The sequence below is a fragment of the Manis javanica genome, chromosome 5 (genome assembly GCF_040802235.1).
Source record: "Manis javanica isolate MJ-LG chromosome 5, MJ_LKY, whole genome shotgun sequence".
In the NCBI taxonomy this organism is placed as follows: Eukaryota; Metazoa; Chordata; class Mammalia; order Pholidota; family Manidae; genus Manis; species Manis javanica.
In genome coordinates this window covers 48,382,551-48,407,173 of record NC_133160.1, presented here as the reverse complement: position 1 = coordinate 48,407,173, position 24,623 = coordinate 48,382,551, and the positions used below count along the sequence as shown (strand labels likewise).

The window sequence follows — 24,623 nt, the reverse complement described above, 5'->3', positions numbered from 1 at the left end:
ATTTCCACCCATTGATTGTTATGTTCATGGATTTCTAGTTTAATACTAATAACACAAACTTTATTACCTTTGTGGAGAGGATATTGGGGTTGGGAGCTTTTGTTTTTAATTATATTTCCCCACCAGGAGCCAGCTTCTCTCACGTAGTAGGAGCGCAATCAGCATTTGAAAATGAATGGTAGGCGTCTTTGCTTAGGCACTCTTTCATTACAGATTCCAGAAAATTGGAATGAACACAGCTTTGTTTTTGTTTTTTTTTGAGAGGGCCTATCTCATATTTATTGATCAAATGGTTGTTAACAACAATAAAATTCTGTATAGGGGGGTCAGTGCTCAATGCACAATCATTAATCCATCTCAAGCCTAGTTCTCGTCAGTCTCCAATCTTCTGAAGCATAACGAACAAGGTCTTACATAGTGAACGAATTCTTTCATAGTGAATAAGTTCTTACATGGTGAACAGTACAAGGGCATTCATCACAGAAACTTTCGGTTTTGATCACGCATTATGAACTATAAACAATCAGGTCAAATATGAATATTCGTTTGATTTTTATACTTGATTTATATGTGGATCCCACATTTCTCCCTTTATTATTATTATTATTTTTGTTTTTAATAAACTGCTGAAGTGGTAGGTAGATGCAAGATAAAGGTAGAAAACATAGTTTAGTGTTGTAAGAGAGCAATTGTAGATGATCAGGTGTGTTCCTGTAGACTATGTGCTAATCCGAGCTAGACAAGGGCAATAAAACATCCATGGATGCAGAAGCTTTCTCTCAACACAGGCGGGGGTGAGGTTCTAAGCTTCACCACTGTTCCCCAATTTCTCACCTGATGGCCCCCCTGCGACTGTGCCTGTCTTAGCTTGTTCCTCCCTTGAGGAATCTTACCCATTTCTGGCTAACCAGTTATCTTCCGGGGCCATACAGGGAAATGTAAAGTTGGTGAGAGAGAAGCCATATTGTTTGAAAAGGTTAGCTTTTTACTTCTTTGCAGATTTATGCCCTGTGGCTTCTATGCCCAGCACTTGTCTCGAGGTATCTTTACCACCTGGAGGAATTATGATACTCGGTAAATTCGATATGAGGCACGAATTCTATTTAAGGGTTGTAATTAGGAAGGGATGAACACAGTTTTAACTTGCGGCCCCAAAAGGTCCATAATCATTTTCTTAATTTATGATTTTGTTTTGCATTACTAAAAGGTGATTTTCTTCCTCACTTAAGTGCTTGTTGGCCATCTGTATGTGTACTTTTGAGAAATTTCTTTAGATCCTTTGCCCATTTTTTGTTTTTTTTTCTTAACTGAGTTGTAAGAGCTCTTTTTATATTCCAGGTAAAAGCCCCTTATCAGATAATATAATTTGCAAATAGTTCTCCCATCCTGTAGGTAGTCTTTTCACATTGATGATGGTGTCTGTTGAAGCATAAGAGTTTTTAATTTTCATGAAATCCAACCTGTTCTTCTGTTACTTTGGGGAACTATTGTCTAATCCAAGGTGAAGGGCCCCCACCAGTAAGATGGCAAACTTCCGGCTTCTCTTCGGGGTCCTCAGTTCCCGCCGGCGCCACCTGAAGCTCAATCACCTCTCGCCCCCCTCCCAATCCCAGCACCTAGCCAATAGCCACCAGCCCCTTAGAAGTGACACCTCAATCAGCTCAAGCCCCTTCCTATATAACCCAGCACCTTTCCCTAATAAAGCGGAATTCTCCGGTGAATTGCTGCTATGTGTCGCTCCTTTCCTTTCATTGGTGCCGAAACCCGGGAGACGGGACACCCCACTGGGCCCCGTCTTCCCCCCGACACCAGCAGCAGCTTGCCGTCGTCCTCTTTTTCTGGCGCTGGCTCATCACACTCACCACTCCTCTCTGGCCTTTAGGTAAGTTTTCCCCCCCGAGTGGGCCACTCTTCCCCGAGCTATTGCAGTGCCATTGACGGTGATCCAGTCACCGTCAGGTCCAGTAAGGCCCTGACGCTCGGGGATGAGGAAGGAACTCTCCCCACCTCAGGCCTTCATGGCTGCGGCAGGCCCTCAGGTCCCCCCTCCAACAGCCATAAATGAGGTGACTCCTTTGCGGATGAGAATGCTCCCTTCCCCCTCCCTCCTGTTCCGTCCGCCGAAATCCATTCTGTCTGCCGAAAATATCTAGCACTAGGTACCTCGTGACTCCGGCAAACTGCCTTCTTAGGGAAGTCTGGGTGATGACCCACACTTCCTAAGAAATTCCGACTTGTATATGAGTTTCCGCAGACCACCAAGGATCACCGGGGACGCCCTTTGTCTCCTTGCGGTCTGCTTCCAGTCTGAGGATCTCCGTTCGTCTTCCCCTGTTTGTCTCCTTCTCTGTACTTTAGCCATGGGGGCCTCCTCATCCCTCCCTGAAAGTTCACCTCTTGAATGCCTGCTTAAGCATCTGGCTACCCTCTCCCTGACGCCTGATATAAAACCAAAACTTCTCCATAAATATTGCTCCCAAGATTGGCCGACATAACCCCTAGACAATAACAACCAATGGCCCGCAGGGGGAGCTCTTGATCCTAACATCACTCGCAATCTCTTTAACTAATGCCAGCGCCTGAAAAATTGGAAGGAGATTCCCTATATGGAAGCTTTCTGCCTCCTCCTCCCCCCACCCCCTCCCAAGTTCTCCTAGCCTGCAAGCCGTCTCTCTCCCCTCCCCACACTCCCAGTCCCTCTTCGATTATCTTTGACCGGGCTGACGAGCCTCCGCCATACAGGTTTACCCCTTTGGCCCCTCCACCGCCGGGGCTGCCTCTTTCCCCGCGGAAGCCTCCTGTCCTCTCCCTTCCCCTTCTTCTACAACAGCCCCTCCCCCTTCTTCTATCGCCACTTCTGCCTCCACACCCAGAGAAGCCTCCCATCCTCTCCCTTCCCCCTCCTCCCCTCCCTCCACCACCATCTCCTCCCCCACCTCCCCCCCTCCTCCTCCCTCCCCCCCTCCCCCCTCCCACAGATCGAGCCTGAGCCTTTCAGCCCCCCTCTAACTAAGTTCCAGGAGCCTCCTCCGTCTTTGCACCCTTAGACTCAGTCCCGAGGGCCTCCCAAAATTATCCTGGCTTTGCCGGCATCACCTGATTTCCCCGCACAGACTGAGCCAGAACCCTTCAGTCCCCCTCAGACTCGGTCCCGAGAGCCTCCCAAAATTATCGCCCCCCTCCGGGAAGTAGCACGATCCGAAGGCATGGTGCACGTTCACTTCCCTTTCTCCTTAAGAGATTTAGCCCAACTAGAGAAACGCCTAAGTTCCTTTTCCACTGATCCCACGACATACATCAGGGAGTTTCAATGGACCCTCCAGTCTTACAGCTTCACACATCATGACATTTTCATGCTCCTAGCCAATACTCTCCTCCCTGAAGAGTGTAGACGAGTTTGAGACTTCGCCCAAACGCACGCTACCAAAACCCACAGGATTGACCCCACCTATCCCCCTGGCCCCACTGCTGTCCCGGAACAAGACCCACACTGGGATTATAACACCACCATGGGTCTCTGCTCTCGAGATATTTTTGCCTCCTGCTTAATAGCAGGTCTGAAAAAGGCAGCTCGTAAAGTAGTCAATTTTCAAAAGCTCCAAGACATAATTCAAAAGAGAGACGAAACCCCCTCCGAGTTCTTAGACAGACTCACTCAAGCCCTATTACACTATACCAGCCTGGACCCAGAAACACCTGAAAGAAGACATGTCCTTAAGACATACTTCCTAGATCAAAGCTGCCCCGACATTAAAGCTAAACTCCAAAAGTTGGAACAGGGCCCCGCTACCCCACAGACTGAGATCCTAACAGTGGCCTTTAAAGTCTTCCATAACCGGGAGGAGGAGAAAGAACACCGTAAACAAAAGGCTGATCAGGCCAATTTCCAAATGTTGGCCCAGCTGATAAAACCACAACCTGGGCGCCCCTGTACAAACAAGCCCCCACCAGGAGCTTGTTTCAAGTGTGGAAAAGAGGGACATTGGTCAAGGGTGTGACCCTCCCCCAGATCTCATACCACCCCATGCCCCAGATGCCACAAAAAGGGCCACTGGGGGTCTGATTGCCCAACCATCCAAAGGGGAGGCTGGACGAACAACCCCCATCCTAAGCCCACCGAAGTGGGGCTGGCAGAAGAAGATTGATGGGGCCTGGGAGCTTCTCGCCCGACCATTTCCATCACCAAACAGGAGCCCAGGGTTACTTTAACAGTAGACGGTTGCCCCATCTCCTTCCTCATACATACAGGAGCCACCTTCTCAGTCTTGTGAGAATACTGGGGCCCTACCACGCCAGCCATTACTCCTATAGTCGGGGTAGGAGGTAAACAGATTTTCCCATTAACCCCCCCACCACCTTTTATGCACAATCCAAGACAATCCCATACCTTTCTCCCACTCCTTCTTTGTTATGCCCCAGTGTCCCATCCCTTTACTAGGACGAGACATCCTTTCCCTCCTCCACGTTTCCATAACTATATCCACTCCCACAGCCCCCAGTACTCCCTTTCTGATGGCCCTCATAGCCGATGACCCCCCTCTACCCAATGAAAGCTCCGGTTCCGCTCTCATACACCCTGTAAATCCCAAAGTTTGGGACATTATAAGCCCCTCCGTGGCTTTATGTCCTCCTGCCTCTATCAAATTACGTGACCCCTCTCAGTATATCTGTCAGGCCCAATATCCCCTAACCACTTCAGCCCTCATAAGCCTCCAACCCATCATTCAAGATTTCTTAAACAAAAATTACCTCCGACCCACTCACTCCCCATTTAATACCCCCATATTAGCTGTTAAAAAACCAATGGATCTTTCCGCCTCATCCAAGACCTTCGCCTCATCAACATAGCCGTTGTCCCTATCCATCCCTTAGTTCCAAATCCAAACAGCCTTTTATCGCAGATCCCTGCCTCGGCATCCCACTTCTCAGTCCTAGATCTCAAGGTCCCATTTTTCTATCCCTCTAGACCCCTGCTCCCAAGATTTTTTCATCTTCACCTGGACGGACCCATACACAAGACATTCTGAACAACTCACTTGGCCAAGATAGTCCCCATATTTTTAGACAGGTCCTAGCTCAGGAGCTCAAACAGTTTCATCATGATCACTCCAAGTCTACCTTATTACAATACAGACAATCTTCTACTCTGCAGTCCCTCGTGGGAGCAGTCTCAACTTGACACTGCCTCCCTACTTAACCTTCTAGCTTCCAGAATTTACTGAGTATCCCCCATCAAAGCTCAAATCTCTTCCCCTCCTGTCACTTACCTCAGATTCCTTCTATCTCAACAAAGAAAGTCCATTACCTTTGACAGAAAATGGCTCCTCTCTGACCTGCCCGTTCCCAAAACCAAGACGGAAATCCTTTCCTTTCTAGGCCTGGCTAGATATTTTAGAGCGTAGATCCCTAACTTCTCCCTGTTGGCAAGACCCCTATACGACCTCAGCAAGGGCCCCCCTAAAGAACCACTATCCTCATCACCCCGACACTCCTTCATTAAGCTCCGTCAAGCCCTTGTGGAAGCACCAGCTCTCCATCTTCCTGATTTGTCGAAGCCCTTCTCATTATACATTTATGAGAGGTCCAGTCAAGCTCTAGGAATCCTAGGCCAATATTATGGCCAATCCTTTGCCCCAGTAGCTTATCTCCAAGCAATTAGACCCCACAGTTCGGAGATGGGCCCCCTGCCTATGAGCATTAGCCATTAGACAGCTCTTGCAGAAGGAAGCTCATAAACTGACATTCAGGGCCCCCCTTACCATTCTGTCCCCACATCACCTAAAAGATCTCTTAACCTACAAAAGTTTACAGACTCTCCCTCCCTCCAGACTCCTGACCTTAGTGTCCTCTTTCCTCCAAAATCCCGTTCACCTCCTTTGCCATCCATACCCGAATCATGACTTTTTCCTCCTTTACCGCTCTCTCGCCTTTTTTTCCTCATTCCTATTGTCTTCCCCACCACCCCAGCCTCCTTTGTATGGCAATTCAAAGTCAGAGAGACTTACACACAGCATCAAACAAAAGTTACTGCCCTCATTGCCACACCAGACTGCCCTCTAAAAGGCTTCTCTGAGCCTTTATACCTCCACTTTCCTCCCTCCACCGAAGTGTTCCCTCTATGACCAAGAACAAGCCTATTGCAGGCAATGGCCAGACACTTACAGGAGATGTCCCTACTGGTCTTGTGCCATTCATTCACTACATGGGTAATTTCCAGTACCCACAGTATTACTCCTCCAACCATTTCATGAAATATCCCAATGGCTCATTCTCCTTATCAATCCCAGATCCCTGGGACTCTCGATAGGCTGCCAGAGTCACAGCCTCAGTTTACTACGGGGGGTCCTTGACCCCCCACGGTACCCTTCATATCTCTCGAAAGTATGTTCCCTCTCATTCCCAGATCTCTCAAGTTGCATCAGATATCGTACATTCCGAAAAAGTCATTATCCAAACTCTTGACGGCGCCTCTTCATCTTCTTATCCCCGCCCCTCTTCCCATTTCTCCTACTCTTCGTTACAGCTCATTCAGGACACCACCATCTTTCTCAACCACACCCTTAACACCGCCAATTGTTTCTTGTGTGCATCACTACAGCGCCCACTGCTGGCCGCCATGCCCCTTAATATTTCCAACTACTCCTTCCATGCAGAAAGACAACCCCTCTGCCCCCTGGCAGACATACCCCTATGGGAACCAGAATACGCAGATAATCTCACCATCCACCACTGTGTAGGCCCAACTCCAACCCCCTCCAGCGCACTTCACTGCCTCTCTATCTACACCCCTACCTCCAGCTCTAAGACTTTTACGCAACCGGAACACTTCTTTTAGTGTAATGGCAGTCTTTTCAACTCACTGCCTCTCAACTCCATTACACCCTGCATTCTCGTCACCCTAATCCCACAGCTTACACTTTACAGCATGGCAGAATTTCTTGAGCTCCAACCTCCCTTGCCCTCGTGCACAAAAAGAGCTGCTTTCCTTCCCATCATGGTTGGTATCTCTTTGATCACCTCAGCCATTGGGGCAGGGTTTTTGGGAGAAGCCTTGGGTCACTCTCTATGGGCAGTTAGAGATCTCAATGCCAAACTTGAGAGAGCCCTGACATCCACTGCTGATTCCCTAGCCTCTCTCCAAAGACAGGTCACTTCGCTAGCTAAAGTCACCCTTCAAAACCGGTGGGCCCTAGATCTGCTTACAGCCGAGAAGGGCGGCACCTGCGTCCTCCTCCAGGAAGAGTGCTGCTATTACATCAACGAATCCGGCATTGTAGAAAGTGATATCGCCAAACTCACTGACCTTGCCTCCAGCCTCCACTCTGCTTCCAATTCCAACCCATTCTCTTCAATACTAACAAACCCCCTCCTCACCTAGCTCTGGCCCATTACAGGCCCCATAATAATCATTCTTCTCGCCTGTCTCTTCTTACCCTGTATAATAAAGTTCATCAAATCCCAAGTCAGAAAAATCTCTAATCAAGCTTTCAACCAGTTTTTACTCAGGAACTACCAGCTTCTAGCCACAGAAGATCCCCTCACCCTCACGTGACCTCCTCACCACACGCTGAGATGGACCCCTCTCTCCACTGGAAACTGTTCCTGGAAAGAATGGCCGCAGACGCCTAGCTCCTGACACCCATATCCTCTTGGCACCATTGGAATCAACAGGTCCTCGACCTATGGTTACAGGGAACCTTCACTGATTTCCAACCTGAAGAAGTCCACATCTACTCGTCCTTACTGTAGAGAGTCCTATCAACCCTTTCCTCCCAATCCTCAAGCCCTCACTCCCTTCTCCGCCCCCGTTCAGCAGGAAGCAGCCAGAGAGAAAGCAACGTCCACAACCCCATAGAGGAGAAAGGGGGGAATGAAGGGCCCCCACCAGTAAGATGGCAAATTCTGGCTTCTCTTTGGGGTCCTCTGTTCCCGCCGGCGCCACCTGAAGCCCAATCACCCCTCGCTCCCCTCCCAATCCCAGCACCTAGCCAACAACCACCAGCCCCATAGAAGTGACACCTCAATCAATTCATGCCCCTTCCTATATAACCCAACACCTTTCCCTAATAAAGCGGAATTCTCCGGTGAATTGCTGCTGTGTGTTGCTCCTGTCCTTTCACAAGGTCATGATGATTTATGATCGTTTTCTTCTAAACGTTGTGTAGTTTTAGCTCTTACATTTAGGTCTTTGATCCATTTTGAGTTAATTTCTGTATATGGTATAAGGCAGGGGTTCTACTTCATTCTGTTGCATGTGATTATCCAGTTGTACCCACATCATATGTTGAAAAGACTGTACTTTCTCTATTAAACTTCTTTGGCCTCTGTCAGAAACCATTTGACCTTGTCTGTGAGCATTTACTTCTGGACTCAACTCTTTACAGTTTGATCCATTTAAGTATCCTTATGTCAGTACCATACTGTCTTAATTATCATGCATATCTTTCCTTTTTCACGGATAGGTTTTAAAGTTTTTGATAACCATTTGTGGGTAAATTTGCAATATTTCCAGAATATCTCACCTGGCTTTAGTACATCTGCATATCAGGAGGCATTCAGGGGTGGAGAGCCGTATGACTTTAGTTCATTTGCATATCCTCACGGGTGGAGAGAAGTTCATCTACATATCAATGGGTAATTACCTGGGTAAGGGAGAGCTTATCTGAACCTGAGAGGTTAGAGGGAGGTCCTTGCTTGCTTCTGCCGGAGCAGTAAAGAGAGACCGCCGCAGACTGCAGTTTGTAAGCAATAAATGGATTTTAAACTTTATTTCTCCCTTTGACTAATTTTGGTTTTAGAGGTATTTTGCCCTGGGATTTCCTCTCCCCGGACTCAACACTGTTTTTTTTTTGGAGCGGGGGGGGGGGGGTTCTTCTGATTGTAAACTAAGAAAATACTTCTAAATGTAAAGAAGAGATAATAGGGAGGAGGTAGAGAGATTATGCCCTGATAACTTACAGTGTCCAGAACAAGCTTCAGACTTAACTGAGATTTCTAGTGGCCAAAGAGAAAACGACTATGAATCTTTGTCTCCCAGGAAAAACAAAAAATGTCGTTTTCTCAGAGGAAGTCTCAAATACATTGTGGGCAAAATTTATCCCAAAGAGCATGCTTAAAATGAACTGACCTTCAGGTTCTCCTCTATCATCATTGACATCTTTTCTCTCTTCTTCAAATTCTGCGTGAAGTGAACTTCCTGTCTCCTCCCCACGGCCTGAACTCTGCTGGTGAGTGGGACAGTCACCCAGGACAGTGGCCGAGGTTTCTATCTTGTCCAGATTCATGTATTTTTCTGTAGGAAAACAAGATATAACTGCAGTGGATAAAAACTCATTTTGCAAGAACAGTGTGACTAAAAGAAATGTGGCAAATGTCAGCATGAGACACATTACAGAGCTTGTGCCCCTAGCTGGGGGGACTACGTGGGGAGGAAAGAACTCAAGGGGAAAGCAGGCTGATCAGATACTCATGGGTTCCATGTCAAAAATGCCACTAAACCATGTAATTTTGGAAAAACCCTCACCTAGTTTATCAATACATACCTCTCTAAAAGCTGCTAGACATAGTGGAGACCATGGAGACGGCCCACATCTCCAGTTAACCTCATCCTCTGTTTCCCCATGGTGGCCAACAAGCTAAAAGAAATGCTTTAGTGGGTGATGGTGCAGGCAGTTCTTGGTGGAGAGCCTCGAACACACAGAGATAGGCAGAAGTAGAGTATGCGATTTATAGACCTCCTGGGTGCAGAGCAAGTGATCTGGGATGGGCTCATGGCAGGATGTGGAGTGGCTGCTGAGTGATTTCTCAACCTGGATGGTGGTTACAAGAGTGTGTAAAGGAGTGCAGAGAGCATTAAGAGTCAGGAAAAAGAACTAATAAAACTTAGCTAAACCTTAACAGCAGACCATTCCGGAATAGTAAGAGATTCAATGTCTAAACTTAGAGAGAGACCAGATCAAAGGAAGAGAGAGCGAGAGGCCTGCCAAGGGCTATTTGAATCCTAGTTTACTAAATCCCCATGGTTTACAACCCTGATATCCACCCTGGCAGGGCCCTTGCTTATTTTTATACTGCTTCTCACTTTAGGTCTCTGTATCTTAAACCGGCTAATAGCCTTTGTTAGGGAAAGAGTGAGTGCTGTTCAGGTGCTAATGCTGAGACCGCAGTATCATTCACTCACACAGCAGGAAGAAACAAACATTCCATGATTGGAATGGTCAAAGGAAAGTGGGGAAATGTAGAATCTAAGCATTAGTAAGATTAGTAAATTAACATAAGCATAGCCATCTTAGAAACCTAGAAACCATTTTCTGAGAGTGTGACTCAGAGGAAAAAAAAAAAAAACAAAAAAAAACAAACCCTGGGCCTGGGTAAGGCCTTGAAAAACAAGTTAATCATGAGCACCGGGTGGTGGGCAGCTGTGACCCTTGGTCAGCTAACCTTGGTCAGTAAATCTTACATACCAAGCTTATCGTGCAGAACCTCCCTAACCATTGAGTAGTAGTCTTACCCTGCCCTTGCTTAACCCCAGGATATATGTCTTGCAAGAATAATGTATAGTTATAGAAAATTGCTATGAGTTAAGTGCTTTGAAATTGCTATATAAACCCTTGGCTCAGAGTGCTCGGGGTCCTTGTTGAGACCCGCTGCGTCGGGGCTGACTTGGACCCCAACTAGTTGGCTGAATAAAGACTTTGCTTGAATTTACATCTCTATGCCTGTGTAGTTTGTTCTCTGGGGAAGCCTCGGAAGCCTGCACCCTAACATTTGGGGGCTCGTCCGGGATTCGAGCGGCTTCCCTGAGAACAAAGGACAGCTGGAGGCAAGGTCTAATTGTCCGGACGGGGCAGTGTAATTCGAGGGTCGCCCCCTCGTGTCTGCATAAATCCATTATAAAGCGGGAGTCGCCATCCCGTGTATGGTCTCGGGTTAGTGGTCCCGAGTGAGGAAGTCCGGGCTGGTAGTCCCGGCCCCCAGGTTAGTGACCCTGGGTAAAAGTCCAGGTAACCAATCCTGGCCCTAGGGTCCGAGTGACTCGGCCTTAGGAAGGCAAATCCGATCGGCAGAAAACTGGCACCCGAGGAGGAAAAGATCGAGCTCGTCACCCTGCGGCAGTCCGAGTGGACGCCCTTCGGGAGAATTACGAGAGTTTTTGAGGACCCTGAAAGTGGTGAGTGTGGTGCGCACCAGAGTGAGAGAAGGACCGGTCCGAATGAGTGCAATCAGATGTGGTGTGTATGTTTGGTGTTATCATTGATTGTTTTACTGTGTTTTGGTTTTGGTTTATATTTCTTTTTGCACTTCTCATTTTAAGTTTCCTTGTTCTAAGGTTCTCCTGCTCTCTCCGTTCCTCCTTTCTGCCACTATATCATTCCCCGCGGGCACGGGTCGGGCAATTAAGAGCCATTAGGGCGCCCGCCGCTAGAAGACTCCCGTGACAGGATAAGGGGGTCACAGCCGCGAATCCCAGATAAATTCGCGTCCCCCGCGGAAGAAAAACTGTGCAACGACAGGCACTCGTTCACAAGCACATACAACAGTCATTTTGTTTGTCTGTTCCTCCTTTCTGCCACTACATCATTTCCTGCGGGCACGGGTCGGGCAATTAAGAGCCATTAGGGCGCCCGCCGCTAGAAGACTCCCGTGACAGGATAAGGGGGTCACAGCCGCGAATCCCAGATAAATTCGCGTCCCCCGCAGAAGAAAAACTGTGCAACGACAGGCACTCGTTTATAAGCACATACAACAGTCATTTTGTTTGAAGTGGCATCTTCATCCTTCGCCTTTGTCTCCCTCATATTCTTTTTCTTCTTCTTTCTCACCATGGGTCAGACTCAGGCTACTCCTAAGAGTCTGATCCTCTCCCATTTCCCCAAGGTCAAGGAACAGGCCTTAAGTATGAGCCTTGGCATCAAGAAGGGTAAGCTCGACACCTTTTGCTCAATCGAGTGGCCTTCCTTCGGAGTAGGCTGGCCGGCCCAGGGGTCTCTTTCTTTGGACCTTATTGGCAAGATCAAAGCCATTATCTCCCGGCCAGGTCCTGAGGGCCACCCTGACCAACTTCCCTATATTCTTGTCTGGGAAAATTTGGCCGAGAATCCCCCTTCCTGGTTGGAGCCCTTTTTGGTGGAGAAACCTCATACTGACCCACAAAAGACCTCCGTCCTAGTTGCCCAGGAAAAATCAAAGCCCTCTGATCGCAGGGCCAGAAATCCTGTGCGCCCAAGTGCGCCGCCTGTCCTCCCCGACAGTTCTCCTCTTTACCCCCTCCCGTCGATTGAGCAGCCACCCCCGTATGCAGAGGAGAGGGGTGAAGCTGCCGGGGGGATAGAAAATGCGGCTAGGGAACCCAGCGGGAACCAGGCGGCTGCAGCTTCCCCAGATTCTTCAGCAGAGGGAGGCGGGAGGCCGGAAAGAGCTTCCTCACACTCTCCCGCCCTGGCCCCACGCTGGGCGCCAGGTAGAACTGGAGGAATGCAGCTAAGGTCTAGAGGGGCCAGGGAACAAGAAGGGGAGGCTCCCTCCTCCACCTCAGAAGGAGCAGTGCCAGTTCTGCCTGTGCGTGCCATCGGTACCGGCATTGCTCAGCAATATCAATATTGGCCCTTTTCATCTAGTGACCTTTATAATTGGAGGACTCAGAATCCTCCCTTCTCAGAGGACCCCAAGTGTCTTATAGGTTTAGTGGAGTCCATTATGTTTACCCATCGTCCCACATGGGACGACTGCCAGCAATTACTCCGCACTCTCTTCACAACTGAAGAACGAGAGCGTATCCTCAATGAAGCCAGGAAAAATGTCCTCGGAGAAAATGGAAGACCCACTACCCTCCAGCCCATCATCGACGAGGCGTTCCCACTTATGCGCCCAGATTGGGACTTCGGAACTGCAGAAGGTAGGGAGCGTCTCCGGGTCTACCGCCAGACTCTGATGACCGGTCTCCGGGCGGCCGCCAGACGGCCCACTAACTTGGCTAAGGTAAAAACTATTGTTCAGGGGGAAATGGAAAGCCCAGCCGCGTATCTGGAAAGGCTGTTTGACGCTTACAGGCAGTACACCCCCATAAACCCGGAAGCAGAGGAACATAGGTCAGCTGTAGTCCTCTCATTCATCAACCAGGCAGCCCCCGATATCCGGAGAAAACTCCACAAGCGGGAGGACCTAGGGGAGATCTCTATTAGAGAGCTGCTGCAGCAGGCAGAGAAGGTCTTCAATGCTAGAGAAACTCCGGAAGATAGAGAAGAAAGGCTGAGGAAAGAGAAATGGGTAATGCAGGAGAAAAATAGGAAGGAAGACAGGGAATTTCAGAAAAGGGAGAACAAGAAGCAGAGGGAAGAGATGGCCAGGATATTCCTGGCCGGAGTGAAGGAAGGCCCTAGGCCACCTCAAGGAACAGGACCCCGTCAATCCCGACTAGGACAAGATCAGTGCGCCCTGTGTAAGAAATATGGACATTGGAAGAGGGAGTGCCCCCAAAGGAGGGAACAAGGGAGAGGGAACCCTGTTAAGACCCTGCACCTAGGAGAGGAGGATTGACGGAGACGGGGCTCGGCACCCCTCCCCGAGTCCTGGGTAACCCTGTGCGTGGAGGGGACTCCCATTGGGTTTATGGTAGATACTGGGGCACAGTATTCAGTTCTCAACCAGGCCCACGGCCCCCTAAACCCAGGACGCACAAGTATAGTCCAGGGAGCGACAGGGTCCAAGAAATGTGCCTGGACTACTAACAGAAAAGTGGACCTAGGAAGGCATCAGGTCTCTCACTCATTCCTGGTCGTACCCGAAAGCCCCGCACCGTTGCTGGGCAGAGACTTATTAACCAAGGTCGGGGCTCGCATTCATTTTGAACCTGAAGGGATAAAAATCATGGACAAAGAAGGGCAGCCCCTACAACCGGCGCATGTGTTAACTCTTTCCCTGGCCGATGAACATCGTCTGTTTCAGGCGGATCAAGAAAAGGGGGGCCAGGGAGAGATAGACTCTTGGGTACAGAAGTTCCCTTCCGCATGGGCTGAGACCGGAGGAATTGGTCTCGCTAAACACCTATCCCCGGTTGTTGTTCAACTCAAAGCCGCAGCTCTACCCATCCGGGTCCAGCAATATCCAAAGCCAGAACAGGCTAGGGAAGGGATAGCACCCCATATCCATAGACTGTTAGAGACAGGAATCCTTAAGACCTGCCAATCTGCATGGAATACGCCTCTGCTTCCAGTGAGGAAGCCTGGCAGTAAAGATTATAGGCCAGTGCAAGACTTGCGGAAAGTCAATGAGAGGGTAGAAGACATCCATCCTACAGTGCCCAACCCTTACACCTTACTCAGCCACCTGCCACCCACGCATGTGTGGTATACTACTCTGGACCTGAAAGATGCCTTCTTTAGTATTCCACTCTCTGAAGTTAGTCAGCCTTTGTTTGCCTTTGAGTGGCAAGAGCCAGGGGGAGGAAGAAAAGGGCAGCTTACCTGGACTAGACTGCCTCAGGGCTTCAAGAACTCTCCCACCTTATTCAATGAAGCCCTAAGCCAGGACTTGGAGCCCTTTCGCAGGAGCCACCCCCACGTGACGTTGTTGCAGTATGTAGATGACCTGTTGCTGGCCACAGAAACCCGTGAAGAGTGCGAAGAAGCCACGGGGAACTTGCTGGCTGAACTAGGTGAACTGGGATATCGAGCCAGCGCCAAGAAAGCCCACATCTGTCAGAGGTCAGTAGTCTACTTGGGGTACACAATATCTAATGGGGCCAGGTGGCTAACACAGGCCATGAAGCAAACTGTCCTGGCTATCCCCATCCCTTCCTCACCCCGGGGAGTGAGAGAATTTCTTGGCTCAGCCGGGTTTTGCAGGCTCTGGATTCCAGGGTACGCAGAAATAGCCCGACCACTATATGAAGCAACCAAAGAAGGGCCGGGCTGGCAATGGATGCAGGAACAACAAGAGGCGTTTGACAGACTAAAAGAAGCTCTCCTCCGGGCCCCCGCCCTATCTCTGCCAGACCCAGAAAAACCCTTTATCCTGTTTGTAGATGAAAAGAAGGGAGTAGCTAAAGGAGTTCTGGCTCAGCAGCTGGGCCCGTGGAAGAGACCTGTGGCTTATTTGTCCAAGCGGCTAGACCCAGTGGCCTCCGGGTGGCCACCTTGTCTGCGTATCCTAGCAGCCATCGCTCTACTGGTAAAAGAGGCAGACAAGCTGACTTTTGGCCAAAATCTGAGAATAACAGCCCCACATACCATGGAGGGGATCCTCAAGCATCCTCCAGGCAAATGGATGACGAACGCAAGACTCACCCACTATCAAGGGCTCCTACTAGATTCTCCCCGAATCACCTTCTCTGACCCGGTAACCCTAAATCCTGCCACCCTTCTGCCGGACCCAGATCTGACGACCCCCATCCATGACTGTAGAGATATCCTTTCCGAAATTATCCAGGTGCGAGCAGACCTGAAAGACACACCGTTACTGAACTGTGAGCTAAATTGGTATACGGATGGGAGCAGCTTTGTGCAGGAGGGGGTCAGGAGAGCAGGGGCAGCAGTAGTAACCCACGATGGGGAAGTTGTCTGGAGCACAGCTCTGCCCCCTGGCACCTCAGCACAGAAGGCGGAACTTATTGCTCTCGCTGAGGCCCTGGAAAGAGCAGAAGGAAAGCGGGCCAACATTTACACAGATAGCAGATACGCCTTTGGCACTGTCCATATCCATGGTGCCATCTACGGAGAAAGAGGATTCCGTTCCGCGGAAGGGAAGGGACTGAGGAATCTGCAAGAAGTCCAAAGACTATTAGCTGCTGTCGAAAAACCTAAAGCAGTAGCAGTTATACATGTACCGGGCCACCAATCAAAGAAGACACCCGAGGCCATCGGCAACAGCCATGCAGATGCAGAAGCTAAAAGGGCAGCCCTCTCGGACTCTCTTGTGCTTGCGGCCCTCGAAATACCCATACCTGAACTGCCCGCACTGCCGCCCAAACCTGAGTATTCCCCTCAAGATCTTGAATGGATTAGGAAACAAGTCCCGGGGGAAGTGTTTGGAGAGGGACATTGGGGTAGGGACCAGGAGGGTAGATTGATCTTGCCAGAAGCATTAGGACAGTACCTGCTTGCTAATCTGCATAAGTCCACCCATCTAGGTGGAAAAAAACTGCTCAGCCTTTTCCAGTCTGCGCAGTTGGTGTTTCCCCACCAGAATGAGGTGACTTGCCAGATCATGAAAGAATGCAGTAGCTGTGCAATGCTAAGACCAGCCCCAAGAGGGCTGCACCCAGCAGGTACCCGGGAAAGGGGGAGGGCTCCAGGGAGGAATTGGGAAATAGACTTCACCGAAATAAAACCAGGGAAGTATGGATACAGGTATTTGCTAGTTATGGTAGATACTTTTTCTGGGTGGGTGGAGGCCTTTCCAACCAAGCATGAGACTAGCCAGGTAGTAGCAAAAAGATTAATTGAAGAAATCATCCCCAGATATGGGGTCCCTGAAGCAATAGGTTCCGATAACGGCCCGGCTTTCATTAGCAAAGTCCTGCAAGGACTAGCCCTAGCTTTGGGAGTAGATTGGAAGTTACATTGTGCTTATAACCCACAAAGCTCTGGGCAGGTAGAGAGAATGAATCGGACCTTGAAAGAGACCCTTTCTAAATTGGTATTGGAGACTGGTGGGGACTGGGTGACTCTCCTTCCCTTAGCCATCTTCCGCGCTCGGAACTCCCCCTATGTACATGGTTTAACTCCATTTGAGATAATGTATGGGGCCCCTCCACCTATAACTCGACGAGTGCAGCTTCCCGATGCAGAGGACCCGGCCCCTGACTATCTGAATGTGTTGCAAGTTCTTGCTAAAGTGCAGCAAGAAATCTGGCCCCTGATCAGAGCATATTATGAGGGCGGGAAAATTCCGAGCCCGGAACATGGCATAGTCCCAGGGGATATAGTATGGGTCAAAAGACATCAAGTGAAGACTCTCGAGCCCAGGTGGAAAGGACCTTATGTTGTATTGTTTACCACCCCCACTGCTCTCAAGGTTGATGGTATCGCTCCCTGGGTACACCACACCCACGTTCGAAAAGTCCTGCCTCATAAAGACCCAGGGGTGTTGGCAGCCGCGCTCAGAAAATAGCGCCCCATGCAGGGCAGCCGGAAGGCCCCGAACTTCCTAATGACAAATCATCCCACACCACTAAACTACATGCTAATTGCGCCTTGGCATAAGGACCAATGAGACCCACCAAATGGTTATGCTAATAAGGCATATGGAGCCGCACCAACCAGGTCAGAGCATGAGAACTATATAAGCAAGCCTCTCCTTCCCCTCTGGGTCCTGCCCAACTCATTTGTTTCACAAAGAGCTGAAGAATAAAGCTTTCTGCAGAAGAATCCTGCTGTTGTTGCATGCTGTTCTTGCCGGCGAGGACAGGGCACGCGACAAGTGGTGCCGAATCCCGGGAACCAGAACATCACCGGCACAGGGAGGACCCTTCAGACATCTGGAGAGGATTCAGAACTGCAGGTCAGAAGAAAGCCCGGAGGGGTAAGTTCCGAGAGGCCCCTGCTTTTTAGGATGATGGTTGATGGTTCTCTGTAAATAAGGAGGCACCATGGGGAATGCACCGTCATTAGTCACGGCGCTGCAGACAGCTCTCAAAGAGCGAAACTTGAAGGTCTCCAGCAAAGTCTTAGGATCTTTTGTGAAGGAGATAGACCGTGTGGCCCCCTGGTTCATTTGTTCAGGGTCCCTCTCAATCCCGAGTTGGGACAAACTGGGGAAAGATCTTGATAGAGAGGAGGAGGAGGGTAGCCTGAGGGGAGGCACCAGGCCCCTCTGGAAACTGATTAGAGCTTGTCTGCAAGATGAGAGATGTGAAAAGGTAATAAAAGAAGGTCAGAGAGCATTGACAGATATCCAAGAGAGCATGTCAGAAACGGAACGGGAAACAGAGAGCGCGCGCGGCCGAAAAAAGGCCACAAAAACGAAGGTAAAGAAACCTCAGAGTGAGGGAGAAAGCCCGCCTAGGGCAAAAGCGAAAGAGCCCCGAGAAGCGAGTGACAATCGCCTCGGAGAAAATAGTAAATACCCCTGGAAAGAGTTGAGGGACCTCCAACTCTCCAATAGGGAATCTGAGGAGGAATTAACGTCCGCAGAGGAAGGGGAAGAAAATAAAACCGCAGAGTGTAGAAGTAAGGGAACCAGCAAAGTTGAAAAGCGGACCAAGGAAAAAATGAAAGCAGGGTGTCCCCCGACGCCCTTTGCCCCGCCACCTTACGTGAGTGGCGCACTCTCCTTTTGCCACCCAGATACTCTTCAGGCAATTAGACAAATGTTTCCTGTATTTGAGGATAACGGTGTACGCTCTCACCAGCCCCTGAGCCATAAACAAGTTAAGGAGTTAGCAGAATCCGTTCGGGCTTATGGAGTCAGTGCTAACTATACCATAGCACAAGTTGAGAGATTAACAGAGACAGCCATGACACCCGCAGACTGGCAATATGTAACTAAGGCATGCCTTTCTAGTATGGGGCAATACATAGAATGGAAGGCATTGTGGCATGATATCAGCATGACCCAGGCACGCGCAAACGCGGCCGAAGGACAGCCTGCATGGTCATATGATATGCTGACGGGCCAAGGACAGTGGGTAGCCGACCAGACCGCCTTCCCCTTACAGGTATATGCACAAATAAACATGTGCGCCGCCAAGGCATGGAAAGCCCTCACCAACAAAGGAGAAGTATCAGGCAATTTGACAAAAATTATTCAGGGGCTGAGTGAGCCATTTTCTGACTTTGTCGCTCGTATGATAGAGGCCGCAGGCAGAATATTTGGAGATCAGGAACAAGCAATGCCCCTAGTGGAGCAATTAGTGTTTGAACAATGTACCAAGGAATGCAGACAGGCGATAACACCCTGGAAACAAAAAGGGATACATGCCTGGTTGAAAGCCTGTAGAGGTATAGGCTGGGCCATTGTCTGTTTTCAGAATCTGTGGTAACCCCCATGCGCTCCAAGCCTCAAGGCAGTGCTGGATGACATGGGAAGCTTTCTCTCCTGACAATGGGGAGGCAAAGATGACTCCTGAACAAGTATCCACGGATACATGTACATATTTCAGTTTCCCAAAAGACGAAATATGCGTCACATCCATTTGCCAAACTTGTAAAGGCCTAATACCTCTGGGGTTGATCCCAACATGAGGTGTGGGAAGGAAGCTGCAGCAATGTTGGCAGCTAAGGACAATGTTCCTAGCTTCGGCCCTGGTTATGCTAAACCGCTTGCGCAGTGTTTCGGCAGTGACATGAAATTGTGTATGGAATTTTGAAGCTGTGGTGATAGGGTCTAGCAGGGGAAAAGCTATATTTCTGGTTGACGAGGCCTGTCGGTGGAATTGTTCCTGGGAGAGTGTACAAATGTGCCATTGATCCAGAGAACCATCTGGTGGATAGTCATGTTCTTATAGGACGGGCTCCCTTCCTTATTAGGCCCTTCAAATTTAGCTGACATAACGGGGAGGCTACTGGCCTCTAGAATTATGTCACTGAACCATCCGTATTTCCTCCGTTTCAGGGAGATACAGCCAGCTAGATTCTGAGTGGTGAAGCATAATGACCCATTAGTTACGAAGGATCGGTTTTCTCCCAGGGGAGCTACTAGGGTGTCTTTAACTAAGTAGGGCAAGTTCATACTAGTATTGGTAGTGAAAAAGCGCGGAAAAACGGCTGCATTGAAACGGACAGGCATAGGCTTAGGAAAGGCAGACAGGATTCCCCATCTCAATACTCCCTGAGTCGGGGTCTCCAGTGTCAGGAGCAGGGTCAGGAGGTACAGCGAAGTCATCTCCTTTGTTTAGGACTTTCCTCGTTAGGCGCTCCGGGATCCAGAAGGGATTTTCTTCACCCTGGGGGAAAACACACACAGCTCCCCTGGATCTGATTATGATTGGATCCGGGCCCTTCCATTGGTTAGATAACACGTCCTTCCATTTTACTAGTTCTTGTGGGTCTTTTGGCCACTGATTATGGCGATCCGCTGCTGTATGGCTTTGAGCATCCAGATTCAAAAAATTTATAGTGAAAAGTGCTAGGGCTATGGCAGTTTTTGGTGTGGGGGGTATATCTTCAATTCCCCCTTTTTGTTTAAGTAAATAGGATTTGAGCGTGCGGTTCGCGCGTTCCACAATCCCTTGACCCTGTGGGTTGTAGGGAAGGCCAGTGATATGTTTTATCCCCATGTGATGACAAAATTGAGCAAATTTTGTAGAGGTATAGGCTGGGCCATTGTCTGTTTTCAGAATCTGTGGTAACCCCCATGCGCTCCAAGCCTCAAGGCATGATGATGGACATGGGATACATCCCTGGCAAGGGGCTGGGGAAACACCAACAGGGACACATAGAGCCCATCCTGCCCAAAGTAAAGAATGACCGTCACGGCCTGGGTTTTTCATAGGGGCTATTGAAGATGCCATGCCCATACCTTGGCTCACAGAGGAGGCCGTATGGGTTCCTCAGTGGCCCCTATCCTCTGAAAAATTAGAAGCAGCTCATTGCTTAGTGCAAGAGCAGCTCCAAGTGGGACACCTAGAACCCTCTGTGTCCCCATGGAACACACCCATATTTGTAATCAGGAAAAGGTCAGGATCATGGAGGTTGCTTCATGATCTGAGAGCAGTAAATGCTCAAATGAGAATGCTTGGACCCGTACAACGGGGACTGCCACTCCTCTCTGCCTTACCCAAAGAATGGAAAGTGCTCATAATAGATATTAAAGATTGTTTCTTTTCTATACCTCTAAGCTCCAAGGACAGGGAAAGATTTGCTTTTACTTTGCCAGCTATTAACCATGAACAACCCGATGCCAGATTTCAGTGGAAGGTCCTCCCTCAAGGAATGGCAAATAGCCCCACCATATGTCAACTGTACGTTCAGCGAGCGCTAGACCCAATTCGTAAGACCTATCCCACGCTAAAGATCATCCATTACATGGATGACATCCTTCTTTGCTCCCCACAACCAGCGGAAATAGAAGAAGCATATATAGATCTCACTAGATCCCTAGAAAATTGGAGACTGAATATAGCAAGCGAGAAGGTCCAAAAATCTAGTGTTAGCAAATTCCTAGGAGCAACCATTTACACAGATGTAATTTGCCCCCAAAAGCTTGAGATAAGACATAATCAATTGCGAAATTTGAATGACTTCCAAAAACTCCTAGGGGATATTAATTGGTTGCGCCCATACTTAAAGATACCCACCACTGAATTGACTCCACTATTTAAAACCCTAGAAGGAGACCCACAACTAACGTCACCGCGCTCCCTCACACCTGAGGCATTACAAGCCATTCGCAAAGTAGAACAGGCTTTGATGACAGCACAATTAAATAGAGTGCAATCGAATGAACCCTTTGAGTTGTGTGTCCTTCCCACCCCAGAGCTGCCAACAGCAGTCTTATGGCAGCACGGCCCACTGATCTGGATTCATCCCCAAGCCTCTCAGGCTAGGACAATAGAGTACTATCCAGCAGCCGTGGCCAAACTTGCTTTGAGAGGAGTAAAAACCTCCATGACACATTTCGGAGAGGCTCCAGCTAAAATTATAACCCCTTACAGCGTAGAACAGATACAAGTATTATGTGCTATGAACGATGATTGGGCCATACTTGCTTACAGTTTCTCAGGAACCTTTGATAATCATTTCCCTAAACATCCCCTCATCAACTTCGCCAAAAATCATCTCCTAGTATTTCCTCGGGTCACTAGCCTAACCCCGCTGCCTCATGGAAAAACAGTTTACACGGACGGGTCTAAGACAGGCACAGGTGCCTATGTCCATGATGGCAAAGTTGTGACAAAAGGCTACACGCCTGACACTCCACAAATAGTGGAATGTCGCATAGTCTTAGAGGTCCTACAAATCTTTCCTGAACCTTTAAATATTGTGTCTGACTCCTGTTATGTAGTTAATGCAGTCAAATCTCTAGAAGTGGCCGGGCTAATCAAAGCGTCCAGCCCAGTAGCCACTTTGTTCAAACAGATACAATCAGCACTACTTCATAGGCAATCTCCTTTGTATATAACTCATATCAGAGCACATTCAGGCCTTCCCGGGCCTATGACCCAAGGCAACCACCTGGCAGACCTCGCAACCAGAAATATAGCTTTTCCCCTGCTAGACCCTATCACCACAGCTTCAAAATTCCATACACAATTTCATGTCACTGCCGAAACACTGCGCAAGCGGTTTAGCATAACCAGGGCCGAAGCTAGGAACATTGTCCTTAGCTGCCAACATTGCTGCAGCTTCCTTCCCACACCTCATGTTGGGATCAACCCCAGAGGTATTAGGCCTTTACAAGTTTGGCAAATGGATGTGACGCATATTTCGTCTTTTGGGAAACTGAAATATGTACATGTATCCGTGGATACTTGTTCAGGAGTCATCTTTGCCTCCCCATTGTCAGGAGAGAAAGCTTCCCATGTCATCCAGCACTGCCTTGAGGCTTGGAGCGCATGGGGGTTACCACAGATTCTGAAAACAGACAATGGCCCAGCCTATACCTCTACAAAATTTGCTCAATTTTGTCATCACATGGGGATAAAACATATCACTGGCCTTCCCTACAACCCACAGGGTCAAGGGATTGTGGAACGCGCGAACCGCACGCTCAAATCCTATTTACTTAAACAAAAAGGGGGAATTGAAGATATACCCCCCACACCAAAAACTGCCATAGCCCTAGCACTTTTCACTATAAATTTTTTGAATCTGGATGCTCAAAGCCATACAGCAGCGGATCGCCATAATCAGTGGCCAAAAGACCCACAAGAACTAGTAAAATGGAAGGACGTGTTATCTAACCAATGGAAGGGCCCGGATCCAATCATAATCAGATCCAGGGGAGCTGTGTGTGTTTTCCCCCAGGGTGAAGAAAATCCCTTCTGGATCCCGGAGCGCCTAACGAGGAAAGTCCTAAACAAAGGAGATGACTTCGCTGTACCTCCTGACCCTGCTCCTGACACTGGAGACCCCGACTCAGGGAGTATTGAGATGGGGAATCCTGTCTGCCTTTCCTAAGCCTATGCCTGTCCGTTTCAATGCAGCCGTTTTTCCGCGCTTTTTCACTACCAATACTAGTATGAACTTGCCCTACTTAGTTAAAGACACCCTAGTAGCTCCCCTGGGAGAAAACCGATCCTTCGTAACTAATGGGTCATTATGCTTCACCACTCAGAATCTAGCTGGCTGTATCTCCCTGAAACGGAGGAAATACGGATGGTTCAGTGACATAATTCTAGAGGCCAGTAGCCTCCCCGTTATGTCAGCTAAATTTGAAGGGCCTAATAAGGAAGGGAGCCCGTCCTATAAGAACATGACTATCCACCAGATGGTTCTCTGGATCAATGGCACATTTGTACACTCTCCCAGGAACAATTCCACCGACAGGCCTCGTCAACCCAAATATGCCTCCCATTGTGTGGGCGACTATGAGGGAGAGCTGTGGCCCTGGACTGACTGTCAGTCAACTGTAGTAACGTGGGCAACTGAGAGGCAGGAGTTTACCATCTCCCCAGATATGGAGGGACGGCCAGCCAATGAGGCTTGGTGGCCAGTAAAGGTGCTCGAAGGCGAGTTTCGTCAGCAGCTGAGCATGAACCCCTTCCATAAATGGATGCTGTGTGGAGTCAATGGCTCGTGTACCGACCTCTCCCCCTTTTCCGCCCTCCAGGGTGGGGGAATCGGTGTAAAAAATATCACCTTTTGGTGCGAGAATAACCACATGCGCGCACACTGGAACATGATCATGACCCATAACAACGAGAACTACACGTGTTCAGCAAAATCAGGTCCAGAGTCACCTAATTCCCTTTTTCCACCTTCTCCAGTATGCGTATACCCCCCATTTCTGTTTATCTTATCCAATAGTAGCTTTGACTCCTGCTCCAATGAAACCTGCTTTCTGTCTCAGTGTTGGGATGCGCGTAACTTTACCAATGCTTTGGTAGTCCGCATCCCCCGTTGGGTCCCTGTTCCCGTAGACGCCCCTAACACCATGACTCTGTTTCGAGAAAGGCGCGATTTCGGTGTTACAGCCGCCATAGTGCTCCTGATCTCCGCAACCGCGGTCGCAGCCACCGCCGCTGGTATAGCTTTAGACACCTCCATCAAATCGGCTACAGAGCTCAATAACCTTGCAGCCTCAGTAGCTTCTGCCCTGGACCAACAGTCCACACTTGATGGCAAACTGAAAGGAGGAATAATGATCCTCAATCAACGCATAGATCTCGTGGAGGAACAAATGGAGGTGCTCTGGCAAATGGCCCAATTGGGATGTGAGCGGAAATATCGTGCCCTCTGCATCACTAGCATTCAATATAAAAATTTTACACGGGCAGCTAATCTGTCACGAGACCTGTCCCAGTATCTTTCAGGAAACTGGTCCCAAGACTTCGATGGGACACTAGAAGAGCTGCGGCGAGAAATTATCCACATCAACTCCACCCGTCTAGATATCTCCGTAGCGGAAGGACTCTCTTCCTGGTTCCTCAGAGCTCTCTCCCACGTCAAGGAGTGGGCGGGCATGGCTGGGATGGGCGTGTTCCTGCTTGGAGGTCTCATGCTCTTACTCTGGTTGTTATGTAG

At 49.1% G+C, this 24,623-nt stretch overlaps 1 protein-coding gene across 2 annotated transcripts in view; it reads right to left on the bottom strand.

The window, feature by feature from the left end:
- GZF1 (GDNF inducible zinc finger protein 1) overlaps nucleotides 1-24,623 on the bottom strand; it is a 50,403-nt gene that overhangs the window by 10,774 nt on the left and 15,006 nt on the right. Inside the window, exon 2 of one of the 2 annotated variants that reach the window (XM_037022414.2) lies at nucleotides 9,128-9,292. In XM_037022414.2, coding sequence (XP_036878309.1) covers nucleotides 9,128-9,157 — 30 coding nt within the window. In that variant the 5' untranslated portion in view covers nucleotides 9,158-9,292. Of the gene's footprint in view, nucleotides 1-8,522; nucleotides 8,631-9,127; nucleotides 9,293-24,623 lie in introns of those variants that run through there. The other variant, XM_073236991.1, reaches the window with a different exon arrangement.